Source organism: Panthera tigris, chromosome B4, assembly GCF_018350195.1.
Source record: "Panthera tigris isolate Pti1 chromosome B4, P.tigris_Pti1_mat1.1, whole genome shotgun sequence".
Classification (NCBI taxonomy): Eukaryota; Metazoa; Chordata; class Mammalia; order Carnivora; family Felidae; genus Panthera; species Panthera tigris.
Window position 1 is genome coordinate 113,216,550 of NC_056666.1, and position 13,762 is coordinate 113,230,311.

Below are 13,762 nucleotides of genomic sequence, written 5' to 3' on the forward strand. Positions count from 1 at the left end.
TGTGAAAATCCCCCCAGGAGGACTTGTTAAAACACAGACAGGCAGCCCCACCCCAGCATTTCCAGTGCAGCAGGTGGGGGAAGGTGAAAGTTTGCCTTCCAAAGGAGTTACCAAGAGATGCTCATGCTGCTGATCCAGGCACCCCACTCTGAGAACCACTGACAGCAGAAACCTTCACAAGAAGTACATGTAACGATTCTAAGCAATGAACACATCAGTAAATTAGGCTTAATTCAAGTTTGTTTGAATTTGTTTTTATAAAGACTCTGCAGATATTCTGTAGCATTGCATACATTCTTGGGTCCTGCTTAAATGGGAATGCTGTACCTGCACATATTTTTCCATTCCCATTTTAATTATTTGAAGATTAACACTCACGGATTTGTTCCCAAGTACGATGATCATTTCCTCTATTATTCGGTGCTTATCAAAATAGCCCACGAATTAAATAGAGCCACACAAAATGTTTTCAGATGCAAGCAAAGTCAAGTTGAAAGGAATGATTCTCACAACTTTAGAGAAAATAAAGAGAAGAGAACCACCTCGCAGAACAATCAGTGACTGAACACCTGGAGGTAAGGAAAAAGCCACATTTGCATCATTTCTGAATAGGATCATCCATTGTTCAACAAAAACAAATCACCAGACTTTGTCTTAGCCGGTCTTAGTCTTAGATTCTGAACTTTCTTTCCTTTGGGCTTTTTCATAAACAAATAACTAGAAAAGTCTCTAAGGAGGAGAAAGGCCAGTTCCTCATTCAAATTAGCCTCAAGTTCACCTGCACTCGGCCTGGAGAGTCCATAGTTACAGGTGTGGAATCTGTTCTTCCGAGCCTTCGCCTGGCCATTCACTCTGGATCTGCTAACTCCCTTGTCGGGCCACACTGGGACAACGTCACCTTCGGAGGTAGACCATCCCACTGGTGGTAAAGCCAACATTCTGGGGCTGTTTCCCTCTCAGACTTTCCATTTGTTTAGATCCTGTTGCTACCAGTTTCTCCTGGTTCTGGCTGGCTGGTCTCTTCAGGTCTGAGTAGAATGGGTGAATCATTAATCTGTGTGGTTTAAATTTGAGGACACAGAGATTCCTTCCCCGACTGTGTGGGTGGTGTTTCCTAGGTTCTTACAAGGCTTGGGAGGTCAAAGCCTGGTAAATCTTTTTAATGATCATGTGTTGTGTTTGTCTTTCAGAGAATATAAAGGAGAAGAGTTAGCCTTACTTTTCTGTTACCTTTTGACTCCTTACCAGATCCATGGGGGTAATCATTTAGGGAGGGCCTCCCAGGAGCCCATGCATTATATCCACTAATCCCTGCAGCCACCCAGGGAGGGAGGTACTCTGACGCCCTTTCATAAATGTGGCCTGGAGGCTGACAGAGGGGGTCACAGGCTAGCTGGCAGTGAGGTGGGGATAGCCAGCAGGTGGTAGACTCCAGAGACTGGGCTCTCTGCTCTCTGCAAACTGCCATCCAGAGACCTGCTGTATTTAAAGTTTCTCCGGTTCTGCGGTGAATCATGTCAGCCATCACTGCTGCTTTAGTTCCAATATTTCAGACACCGACCAATAAATAGTATTTAATGACTCTTACGTTATATGGGACATAATGACTTCCTACTGGCCACAACAACTGGAAACAAAATCCAAAGCAGGGTCCTAAACCCTCAGAGGAGGAGAAAGAAGTCACAAAGACCAAGGGGAAACCCAAGGACTAAGAATTCTGATAAAGCTCTTCTTCAAGTGCCTATGGAAACGTACTGAATCCTTTAGTGGTGTTGCTGCCTAGAACTTGGACGTGGCTATAAAGGAGAAAATAATACAATTTCCTGGGTGTGTATGTATATGAAAGTACCTGTACCTCAACTTGGCCATTTGTTCCTTGAGAGAATGAGGAACAGGCCGCTCCAACTCAGGAGCTGAAAAGAAACCTAGTATCATCAATGGTGACAACAGGCCTCTCATTCTTCTCCATCAAAGCTGGTAGCAGCCTTTCAAGCAGCAGCAGAAATTATTAATCTTAGAACAAAATCAGTTCAACCTCATTGTAGCTAAAATGTAAGTTTCTTCGCTGGTATCACCCTCTTCCATCGTCCCCAAAATAAGGTACATCGCAAGGTACGTCACACATTTTTGTCCTACATGTGAAGTTTTGTAACTCCGCTCAAAATATTAAAGCAAATATTTTTTTAAATGTTTATTTATTTTTGAGAGAGAGAGAGGAAGTGAAAGAGAGAGAGAAAGAGAGAGAGAGGGCGCAAGTGGAGAAGGGGCAGAGAGAGAGAGGAAGACACAGAATCTGAAACAGGCTCCAGGCTCTGAGCTGTCAGCACAGAGCCCGAGGCAGGGCTCGAACCCACGAACTGTGAGATCATGACCTGAGCCAAAGTCGGATGCTGAATCAACTGAGCTACCCAGGCGCCCCTCAGCAACTCAGTATAAAGAATTGCAGATTTCTTTTGTAGGTAAGAGTCCAATTGACTTTAATTTGTATCTAAGAAGTTCCTTGAACAACTCTCGAGTCTAAAATCTAGTATTTTAGTTTCATTTGGCCTTAAACCAGATGAGAACCAGACAGTAAACATAAAAGAACATGGAGTCCCCCAAATCAATGTCACAGTATTGTCATGACAACATCATAACATTGGACTCCTATTCTTTATCGATGTAAGAACCTATGAATCCTCTCTACATAGGGTCATTGGACTTCTATGCCTGAAACAGACTGGAAGAAACAAAGGAGAGAGAGGCTGCTTTAGGCAAGTACCCCAATTGTAATGAGAAATAATGAATATGAACTTGAGAATATATCGGTGTGAAGCCATTTAGTCATATGCTATAAAAATCTGTAACAATTATTGTATTCTTCATAAAGCTATGGTAAACATAGTAACAACCATTGCATGTCAACTAGTACTATGAGTGATAATCAACATAAAGAGACTAGGTCATCAAGAAAAGATATACAGCTGTTCAGTGTTCTCTATTATCAAGTTGAGGAGGTAAATAATACACTGTAGAAAAAGATCTACTAAAAAGTGTTGTCAGTGCAATTAAAATCATGGAGTACTAAAGAAAATTATTAGTTATCCTTAAAATTTGGCTATTCAAATGTGTTAATTCCCAATGCATTCCAGATGGCTGAGTTTTGCTTTAGAATTACAGACTTGCTAAAATTGTTACTGGAGATCTCATAATATGTGATCAATTACTGATACGTCATCTACAAACAAGCCATGCACAGTCTGAAACCACTTCCCACGTTGTCCATGGCAAAGGAAGATAGTATCTTATCCACAGCCCCACACCAGGCCTGTAAGTAATTGAGAGGTGACTCTTACACAATCTTTAGCAGGATGAGTAAGGATCAATGCTTTCCCACACAAAGCTACTTTCTTCATATGGTAAACTACAAAATAACAGAGCTGTAGTAAGTCGTTTCCATGTTGCCATGGATCAAGTTGTCAAATGGTAGAATCAGTTTACCTTGAGCATGAGAAAAGTATAATCGAGAGATCATTCTGCATTAGTGAATCCTAGAAAGCACCTCTAATCACAAGAAGTGGGGCATTTGGGTGACATATGGGTTTTTCTTTTCAGATTTGCAAGTTATTTTTCCAAAATACAAGGATAGACAAAAACCTAGATCGCCTTTTGCAAAATTCTTTACAGTGATGACTGAAACCATGCTTCATCCTGTAATTTAAATCTTGAGGGAAAGGGTTTTGTTGTCGTTGTTGTTTTTTTCTTAATACATATATATTTTTAAACTTTTATTTATTTATTTTTAAAAGAGAGAGACAGAGAGCATGAGCTGGGGAGGGGCAGAGAGAGAGGGGGAATAGAAGATCCAAAGATGGCTCTCCATGGACAGCAGAGAGCCCGATGCAGGGTTCGAACTCAAGAACTGCGAGATCATGACCTGAGCCAAAAGCAGACGCTTAACCAACTGAGCCACCCAGGCTCCCTGTTCTCCTTGTTCTTATAGCCTTATATCCCTGAAATACACCAAAGCATAAGATAGATAGATGATAGATTAGATTAGATAGATAGATAGAGAATGTAAGAAATGTTAATGTATATTTAATTGTCTTAAAATGGAATAATCAAAAGGTGTTGAGCTTTGTGGCTTCAGAAAATCTCGTAGGTCACTAAGGTTTTTAAAACATTTTTTGTTTCAACCTGGAAGGCATAAGTAAACAGTATACAAATTTCAACATACAAAGTATTCAGATGGGAAGGTTGGAATCGTTTATGTAATTAATCCTCAAAACTTAAAGGATGCTAATAACTGGTCTCTACCGATGTCCCGTGACAAATTAGAGGTTTTCACCTGAAATTTCAGATACCTTTTTTTTCTCACGTTGCTCTCCCTTATTTGCAAAAGACTGCACACTCTGCTCTTCCTCACTAAAAATGCAACAACCTGCATGTAAATTTTTCCTCTGGAAAAGGGCAAAGACATACCAGAGGAAGAGTGGCACTTGAATTCAGAAACTGAACAACCCCAATGTGGTCCCAAGAACAGCAAGTCCAACAACGTCCCCTGGAAGCTTCTGGCAATAGGGGCTCTTAGCTGCATAGGAAAGATGGAGCCACCCTGCCCAGAGGTACAGATAAGAGGCTGTGGGGCATCTCCTCGGTTCTCCGTGAGGAGTCTGTCAAAGAAGCACTGTGAGAACCAGGAGAATCTTCTCCACTTTGACCAGCAAGCCCTAGACTGCATCTCTACGTCTCCCACTTACAGGAGATTAAGGGGCAATGTCTGTGGAGCGTCGTCACACTGCTGCCTGAGCAAGAGACCTAGGAAGTGCTCACCTGGAAGGAGCCTGGAAGCCAGCAGGAGCCTGCAGGCTCTCCATGTTACCTCTCCAAAAGTCCGCCTGGAAGCCCAAAGAATTCTTCACATTCTCTATCACCCTTGAGACTCCAACCAAGATTCCCTCCAGATCCCCAAAGGTCCTCAACACAACTGGCTCATTTGAACCCCTTCTCCTATCTACGGCCATACCACCCTGAACACATCCAATCTTATCTGAACCCCTTCCCCTGCTTCAGCCCATCAGTGGGGGATCTTTTTCCCAGGCCTCTCTTCCAGAGAGAGGAAGCCACTCACCACCCAGCCCAGCCACAAGGCCTCCTGGTTCTCGGGTAATACGGTGTCGGACCTCCCATGCTCGATCAGAGCACTACAAGGCAAGATGGATCTCTGGGTTGCCATATTACCCCAAATGCCATGAGTTCCTATGATGGGAGACAGCACAGGAAGTCACACACTTTTCAGGACATGTTGGCTCCAAGTAGTTTGGAGAAGAGGGAGAACAGAGGTCTAGTTCACTTTCTTCTTCTAGAGTAGAAGGTCAGGTTAGCGATGGTCTGTCGGCCATTGGATATAGTAGAGGCAGCCCTCTTGCGATCCAGGCCATTGAAGACAGCCTGGTAGGGCTAGTTTAAAAGCAGAGGAAGAACGAATTGTTCAAATATCTAATCTTCTCCCCCTCCTCACCAAAAAGAAAATATCCAGAACATTTTAGCTAGGAAAGTTCATTGCCTCTCTTTTCTAGATGTCTGCTTTGGAATTTGGGATGGATTTAAGCAAAACTGAAACGTACATTTGAAAAACTTATTTCAGAGAGAATTGCACCCAGCCAGCTGTGCACGTCTTTATTTTCTCTAATGCTGTGAAAACTGTCCACTGCTGACTTTTCCCTCTCTGTGGCTGTTCTGACATAGCAAACCTGATGGCACATTAATCAGGGCACTTTGCTTTACAGCCCCCGAGTCGCTTAACATTTATGGGTGACAGAGTCTTAATTTCAAGAGTCTCCTTGAAAGGCAGAGCATTTTGCTGTGGCTTTGTGGGGCAAGGTATGACGGCCACATGCGGTCATGGTTTTCATTTTGAATTGCCAATGACTTGGCCCTGTGGCTTAATTAACATCCACTTAGTAATTGGTTTTGTCAGGCTGAGAAAATATAAAGGCCAGAAACATTCAACAGCTCTTCAAAGAGAAACTCGGAGGACAAGGATAAAAACAGCAAGCGCTGTTTGAAGCTAGGACGACCTTTCAAAGGTCTCTTCTGACAGATCGTGTCTGTCTTTGAGAAGCAGGTAGACTGTGTCAGAAACCAGCCCTGGATTTTCAGCATGGTCCTCAGGGATGCGCCGGTGGGCTTGCCATTCTTCCCGGGAATGAAGAGCCTCTGTGACAGCAAGGGCAAGATCCATGCTCAGTTTCACCCACCCCGTTTGCAAGCTGGGCAGGAAAGCCCTTATTTCATTTGGAAAGTCACGGAGAAATTGTCAGGAAGTGGCCATTGTTTTATTACAGGACCTCAATCCTCAAGCAAAATATTGCTGTTTTCAGTCGGAGGAATGCGATCCGTGTATGCCATCTTTGTTGATTTTAGCCCTCTTAACCCCAGTTGACCTAAACATATCGACTAAGGCTGAGGACATTTACAAAGCCACACGGGAAAATGCAGATTATCGCGTTAGTGTTTCCATTAGCTATTCCTATATGACCAACCACCCCAAACCTCAGGGGCTTAAAACAACAACCAGCTATTTTTTCTTATGTATCTGTGCATCTATCAGGTGTGAGTTGAAGTAGGCTGGTCTCAGCTGGGTAGTTCCACTCTGCATGTTCCTCATCCTTTTCACGGAACCAAAGGGTATATTCTTCTTATGGTGGAAGGAGAGGTTCGGGAAGACACTTGCAGCATGGGCTCGGTGTCTGTCCTAATTCTACTGGCCAAAGCAAGTCACATGACTGAACTCAGTGGGGGTGGGGTAGGAAATTATGTGTCACCTACATGGGAGAGCACGGAAGTGTTACTTGGTAAAGGGTGTGGATACAAAAGTTGGTAAAGAATGGAATTATTGATACAAATCTTCTACAGACACAAATGAGAATAAAGCTCTAAAATAATACCTGATTCAGGTGTGTCAGAGGAAGGGAAAGAGAGAGCAGTCTCAGAGAAAGATGATGATGTTAGAGTCGATCGTGCAGAGTCTAATAGGGTGTTTGGGATTTTGTTCCTTACCCTAAGAGCAGTCTGAAACCACTGACAGGACGGACACGGCCAGATGGATAAAGGGTGGACATGACATTTAGGTGAGAGAGGACTCCAGCAGAACAATTAGAATGTTCAGATACGAGAAGTTAGTAGGCTAGGCTCTGATGAACGCACCGGAGTTAAAAAGAAGTATTTCAGTTGAGGAGGTATTAGGAGGTAGAATCATCTAGACTTTGTGAATAGTAGACCATCAGGGTGAGAGGAAGGAAGTTGTCAAGAATGACCTCCAAGCTTCTGGCTTGCATCTCTGGGTGGCAGATAGTTCCATTCACCAATCTAGGTAACCATGTGCGGACGGGTGAGGGAGGAGAAGAATGGGGGAGGGCGGGTTATAGGTCTTGATGTCAAGTTTGGGCATCTGACCTCAGCTCAGGTCATGATGCGGTTCACGAGTTTGAGCCCTATGTTGGGTTCTGTGCTGACAGCTCAGAGCCTGGAGCCTACTTCGGATTTTGTCTCCCTCTCTCTCTGCCCCTCCCCCTCTCGTTCTCTCCCTCTCTCTCTCTCTCTCCTCTTTCTCAAAAATAAAACATTAAAATAAATTAAAATTTAAAAAAAGAATGCTTCTTAGAGCAGGTAAAATCTGTGTGCAGCTCTGATTATAAGATGGAGTTAGCAGACATATAGTTTAAGTGATAGGACACAACCAGCCATTTGCAAAAGATAGCACGCAGGTAATTTTTACTGACATGCAGAATCTTTGTAAGATGATAACAGAACTAGTTTTGGTAAATTCAAAGGAACCTGGGTGTTCCTGGGCAGGGAACCTGGGTGACTTAGTCAGTTACATGTCTGATTCTTGATTTTGGCTCAAGTCATGATCTCACGGTGGTGACATTGAGCCCCGCGTCAGGCTCCACACTGAGCATGAGCCTACTTAAAGTTCTCTTTCCTTCTGCCCCTCTCCCCTGCTCTGTTTTTTCTCTCTCAAAAAAGTGTTTTTTTTTTTTTTTTTTTCAACGTTTTTTATTTATTTTTGGGACAGAGAGAGACAGAGCATGAACGGGGGAGGGGCAGAGAGAGAGGGAGACACAGAATCGGAAACAGGCTCCAGGCTCCGAGCCATCAGCCCAGAGCCTGACGCGGGGCTCGAACTCACAGACCGCGAGATCGTGACCTGGCTGAAGTCGGACGCCCAACCGACTGCGCCACCCAGGCGCCCCACAAAAAAGTGTTTTTAATAAAATAAATGAATGAGTGAATGAATAATATGTCTATTAAATGATATAAACCATGAGCTAGCAAACTACGGCCTCTGGGCCAAATTCAGTCCTCCATCTGTTTTCATAAATAATTTTGCTGGAACACAGCCACACCCTCTGATTTGAAAACTGGTCTTGGCCCTCTTACAAGCCAATGGCAGAGTTGCACTACAGTCACTACAAAGACCATAGTGCCCATCGAAGCCTAAAATGTTAACAACCTGGCAGTTTATTAAAAAAATTTGCTGACCCCTAGGATATTCAATGAAGAAGTGCTTGCCTATATGTGTATCAGTCAGTCACAACATTTTTTGCCTTATAGAATAGACATGAACCCTTTTGTAAAAATACTGATTCTTCTTTTATTATGGGGTTTTAACATGTGGCCTGACAATTGAGCAGGCTCATATAAGTGAGGGTCCAATCTACTCTCAGTTCTGAAATCAGCTCAGGGTTATGACCTTGATTCCAGGTTTTCGTGAACTTTTTTTTTCTTGCTGCCATTCCCTCTCTCCCTCTGTACTATTCCTTTGAACTCACACTCACTCCAAACCTTTTCCTATCACCAAAATACACCTTCTGGAAAAAAAATCTTTATAGTTCATTCTTACTAAAGTGTGAAGGACTTTAGGCTTAAGGGATATCTGTGCTCATCTTTCCAAGTAGAGCAGTGCATCCTTTCCTTTTGGGGGAGGAATTCCTCCCTAAAGCTATGTCTAAGACACTGCTGCATTTCTTTTCCATTTGTCTGCTTCCAGAGTCAAGACCTTCCTGAGGGCAGAGACCTCTTATTTACCTTTAATCTTTGTAAGACGATGCCTCGGTCACTTAGTCGGTTGGCAGGCAGACTGGCAGGCAGCTTGACTTACAGTGTCACTTATCAATCCCTGATTTATTTGCGTTTTGACAGAGGACATGACTTGAGGCCAAGCGACGAAGGTGCGTTGGTGGGATTTTAAACATCAGGAAGCAAACAGGGAGATTTTGTGGGCAGGGAGATCTTTCTAGCCCCCTTAAAATTTATAACAGAAAGCCATCTGCCTCACTTAATTTTTCAGTCTTCCCTGAAGCTGAAAACGGAAATGGACAAACCACCTCTAGGAACCATGCTGGGCGTGTCTGACCACAGCAAACCCCTCAGGCATAGGCTCCTCTTAAGAATGTAACAGACCCCACCTACTCCCTCTCAGGTTTCCCTTAGGAATTTGACAAAAGACCTGTATGGCCCCAGACCACCCCTCATACAATGGAAATGAGCCAATCAGGAATGGACAACCCAGCACCTAGAGCTCTCGGGGTAGAACCTGAGAAGGAACAAGGGGGAAGGGAGGGGGTGGTGACCAGAACCTTATAAACAAGGACCCTCCCCTATACTCCTGGGGCATCACTTTGGAATGTCCCCTCTCTGTAAAAAGAGCTTTCCTACTATTCTTCTTTTCTAATCTTATATTCTAATAAATTTTGCCTGCTGCTCATTTCGTGTCCACCTCTTCATTCTTTGAAGCGGCGACACAATGAATCCTGAGTATTGTGGGTAAAAAGCCCTACAACAGTAACATCGGCACAAAACCCAAATAGCAAGGTATTCGAAAATCTCTCGAGGAAGAAACCAGACAAAAACATTGAATGCCAGTAAGACATCCCCCACCCCCACCCCCTCAAGTCAGATCTGAAGTAGCACAACATAGTGTTAGGGAGATTTTAGAATCAAACTCCCTGAGTTTGAACCCTGTTTCTCTCTGGCAGTGTGGTCTCAGGCATGGTTCTTAACTCAAAACCTCAAAATCTTCATCTGTGAAATGGGGATGCAAATAGTACTCACCTAATAGGCTTTGGATGTGGTAAATAGAGCAACACAAATATTAGTGTTTTGGTTTTTTTTAAACCATGTACTCATTCATTCATTAAGCACTTCCTGTATGCAAGTTACGGACCTATTCTTTCTTTCTTTTTTTTTTTTTTTTTTTTTTATTTTTTTTTCAACGTTTTTAATTTATTTTTGGGACAGAGAGAGACAGAGCATGAACGGGGGAGGGGCAGAGAGAGAGGGAGACACAGAATCGGAAACAGGCTCCAGGCTCCGAGCCATCAGCCCAGAGCCTGACGCGGGGCTCGAACCCACGGACCGCGAGATCGTGACCTGGCTGAAGTCGGACGCTTAACCGACTGCGCCACCCAGGCGCCCCGTATTCTTTCTAAGATATTCTGATCTCAGAGTAAAATGGTCTATCACCCGAAGTTCATCTGAGGTGTCTGAACATTAAATTCAATACAATGTTATATCCTCCACAGACTTTTATTTAAAACCTGACATACACGTAGCACTGTCTCTAAAGCTTGGGTGTCACCAGAGAGGGAGAACACCCTGTCCTGGCTCTTGCAGAGCCTACAAGCTTGTTAGAAATGTATTAACTAGAGACTAATAGATTGTATATTGATTGTTGGGTTGTTTGTTTGTTTGTTTGTTTTTTAGCTTTTTTGAAAGATTTCACACTCCACAGCATCATATTTTACTGGATTGCACTTTCTTTTTTTCTCTCAATGTTACTGAGATATAATTGACATACAACATCGTATAAGTTTAAGGTGTATATTACAACGATTTGATATATGTATATATTGCAAAATGATCACCACCATAAGTTTAGTTAACATCCATCACCTCATATAGTTGCAACTTTTTTGCCCTTTGTGGTAAGATAGACAGCATGTTGTTAATTAGTCAGAAGAGGAGACTGGGGTCTCAGGGAGACTGAGCTGGGCGTGGCTGGAGGGCAAGGCTGCAGGCCAGCTTCCTTTCACAGCAGGAACCTTGTGTTATTCTTCCACTGGCATCGGCTCCTCTAGAATGGATGCTCCATGTACGCAGGGATCATGTCTGTTTTGTTCATTCCTATATCCTTAGTGCCTAGAACACAGCCTGGCGCATTTATTTAAGAAAAAAGGAAGTTAGTTGGTGAGTTAGTTAAGTTAGGACAAGCCTGGTAGGGGAAATTGTATTATCCCTTTTGTGTTTTGTATATTTTCTCCTCCGGATACTTTTCTCCCTCCAGCATCTTGTAACCTTCCCCATCTTCCCAGTCTGAATTGTGTTTCTCTCTTAAGTGTACCTGGAGTTGCTGGGCATTTGCACAAGTATTGCTTCTTCCCCCTGGGCTGTATTGCAACTTCCATTCCACAAGGACAGTAGCCTGAAAAGCTGGTGAGAGCTGGCAGCTACCAGTACCAGCAGCTGCCCTGGGGGTGGCCCACACGTGTGTTTGGTAACTACTGCGGGGTGAGCCCTGGAGGTCACAGCTTTGGGAGTTCTCCACACTGATGAGACTCCACAGGCTGGCTCTGTTCTGTGTTGAAACTGGCTTGTCAGGGATGAGTCTTCTGTATGTTCACTCCACATTCATGAAGGGGCCACTATGTAGCAGGCCCTGGACAAGAGCCACAGGCTCCCTGTCCTTTCTGAAGTCTCAGTTGGATTCTAGAAAATGGAATCTTTTGGTAGAAAGTTGAGCTGGAAATTATAGTCAAACAGGAAAAGGAACGTTCCCAATTATCTTCTGAGACTCGTAATGGAAAAATGTATCCCAGATTTCACCGACTGGCAATCTATTTGTCATTTCTCTGTTGATTATTTTAAAAGGGGATATTTGGGGCGCCTGGGTGGCTCAGTCAGTTGAGAGTCCATCTCTTGGTTTTGTCTCAAGTCATGATCCCAGGGTCGTGGGATCGAGCCCATGTGAGGCTCCGTGCTGAGTGTGGCACTTGTTTAAGATTCTCTCTCTCCCTCTGCCCCTCTCCACAGCTCATGTGCTCGCTCTCTCTCTCTCTCTCTCTCTCTCTCTCCCTTTGGCCCTCTCTCCCCTGCCCATTCTCTCTCTTTAAAAATAAAATTAGGGGCACCTGGGTGGCTCAGTCCATTAAGTCCATTAATCCACGGCTTGTGGATTCAAGCCCCACATCAGGCTTTGTGTTGACAGCTCAGAGCTTGGAGCCTGCTTCGGATTCTGTGTCTCTCTTTCACTCTGCCCCTCCCCCGCCCATTCTCTCTCTCTCTCTCTCTCTCTCTCTCTCTCTCTCTCTCTCAAGAATAAACTTTAGGGGCGCCTGGGTGGCGCAGTCGGTTAAGCGTCCGACTTCAGCCAGGTCACGATCTCACTGTCCGTGAGTTCGAGCCCCGCGTCGGGCTCTGGGCTGATGGCTCGGAGCCTGGAGCCTGTTTCTGATTCTGTGTCTCCCTCTCTCTCTGTCCCTCCCCCGTTCATGCTCTGTCTCTCTCTGTCCCAAAAATAAAATAAACGTTGAAAAAAAAAAAAATTAAAAAAAAAAAAAAGAATAAACTTTAAAAATAATAAAAAAATTAAAATTAAATTAAAATTAAAAATAAGAAAAAATAAAAGGAGATAGATATTTTTTAAGATTGTTTCTGATTCTTTTTTTTTAACTTTTTTTTTTTTTTTTTGAGACAGAGAGAGACAGAGCATGAATGGGGGAGGGGCAGAGAGAGAGGGAGACACAGAATCGGAAGCAGGCTCCAGGCTCCAAGCCATCAACCCAGAGCCTGACGCGGGGCTCGAACTCACAGACCGTGAGATCGTGACCTGAGCTGAAGTCGGACGCTCAACCGACTGAGCCACCCAGGCGCCCCAAGATTGTTTCTGATTCTTAATTTGCTCCTCTTGTATAATCAACCCATAGTTCTAAGCAAGCATTCCAAATTGCACTGTCTCTCTTGCATAGAGTAAAACACCATGGTTCTTAAAATAGAATACCTACCTTGTCTAGTCACACAATTACTGGAAAACCACCTGCTGGAAAAGGTATATTTACCATGAATTTTACTATCAGGCAAGGATATCACATCCGAGGAATGCAGCCTGATGAGCTTGCCTGGTAAGAAAGAAACCACTGGGCAACATTCATAGCAGGAGGAAGAGTCAGATTATGCCTTATCCAAAATATAGTACCTTCAATAAGATTTTTACGCCATTAAGACACACATATCACCATAGGGCAGCAGCTAACCCCCATAATCTCTAGTATTTTTCATTATTTTCCTTTAAAATTTGCACCCAGGAATTAGAAGCCAACAGTTCTTGGTTTAAGCCCATTGCAAAAAAATGCAAATGATGCACTAGTCATATTTCTAAAGGAGGAGCTTTCATTATTCATCTTCAAATATTTCTGCCAAGATAAAGGTCACCGTATAATTACTGCTCCCACCCACTGGCCACTGGCATGGAAACTGAGAGCAGTGATCCTAAATCCTTGGTTCACCAGAGACAGAAAGGGTCTCACTACAGGTGTTTTCCACATAACCAAGCTGAGGCCCAGGAAGACCCCATGCCAAGGTCAAACGTAATGAAGGTCAGAGTTGGGAATCAAGTTGGCCAGTGCCCTTGCCACTCACTTGCACTACCCCCTTTATTAGTCTTCTGTGGCCTCTATAATAAATTACCACTAACCAGGAGACTTAAACAAAGAGAAATGTA

General features: G+C 43.7%; 1 protein-coding gene across 1 annotated transcript in view; it reads left to right on the forward strand.

Moving 5' to 3' along the window:
- The first annotated feature begins 2,912 nt into the window (after positions 1 to 2,912).
- Positions 2,913 to 13,762, forward strand: part of PLEKHG7 (pleckstrin homology and RhoGEF domain containing G7) — a 61,148-nt gene continuing 50,298 nt past the window's right edge. The window contains 7 exon segments of the mRNA XM_042993707.1: positions 2,913 to 2,996; positions 4,449 to 4,769; positions 4,772 to 5,145; positions 5,346 to 5,433; positions 6,363 to 6,488; positions 9,035 to 9,215; positions 11,382 to 11,478. Coding sequence (XP_042849641.1) covers positions 2,913 to 2,996; positions 4,449 to 4,769; positions 4,772 to 5,145; positions 5,346 to 5,433; positions 6,363 to 6,488; positions 9,035 to 9,215; positions 11,382 to 11,478 — 1,271 coding nt within the window.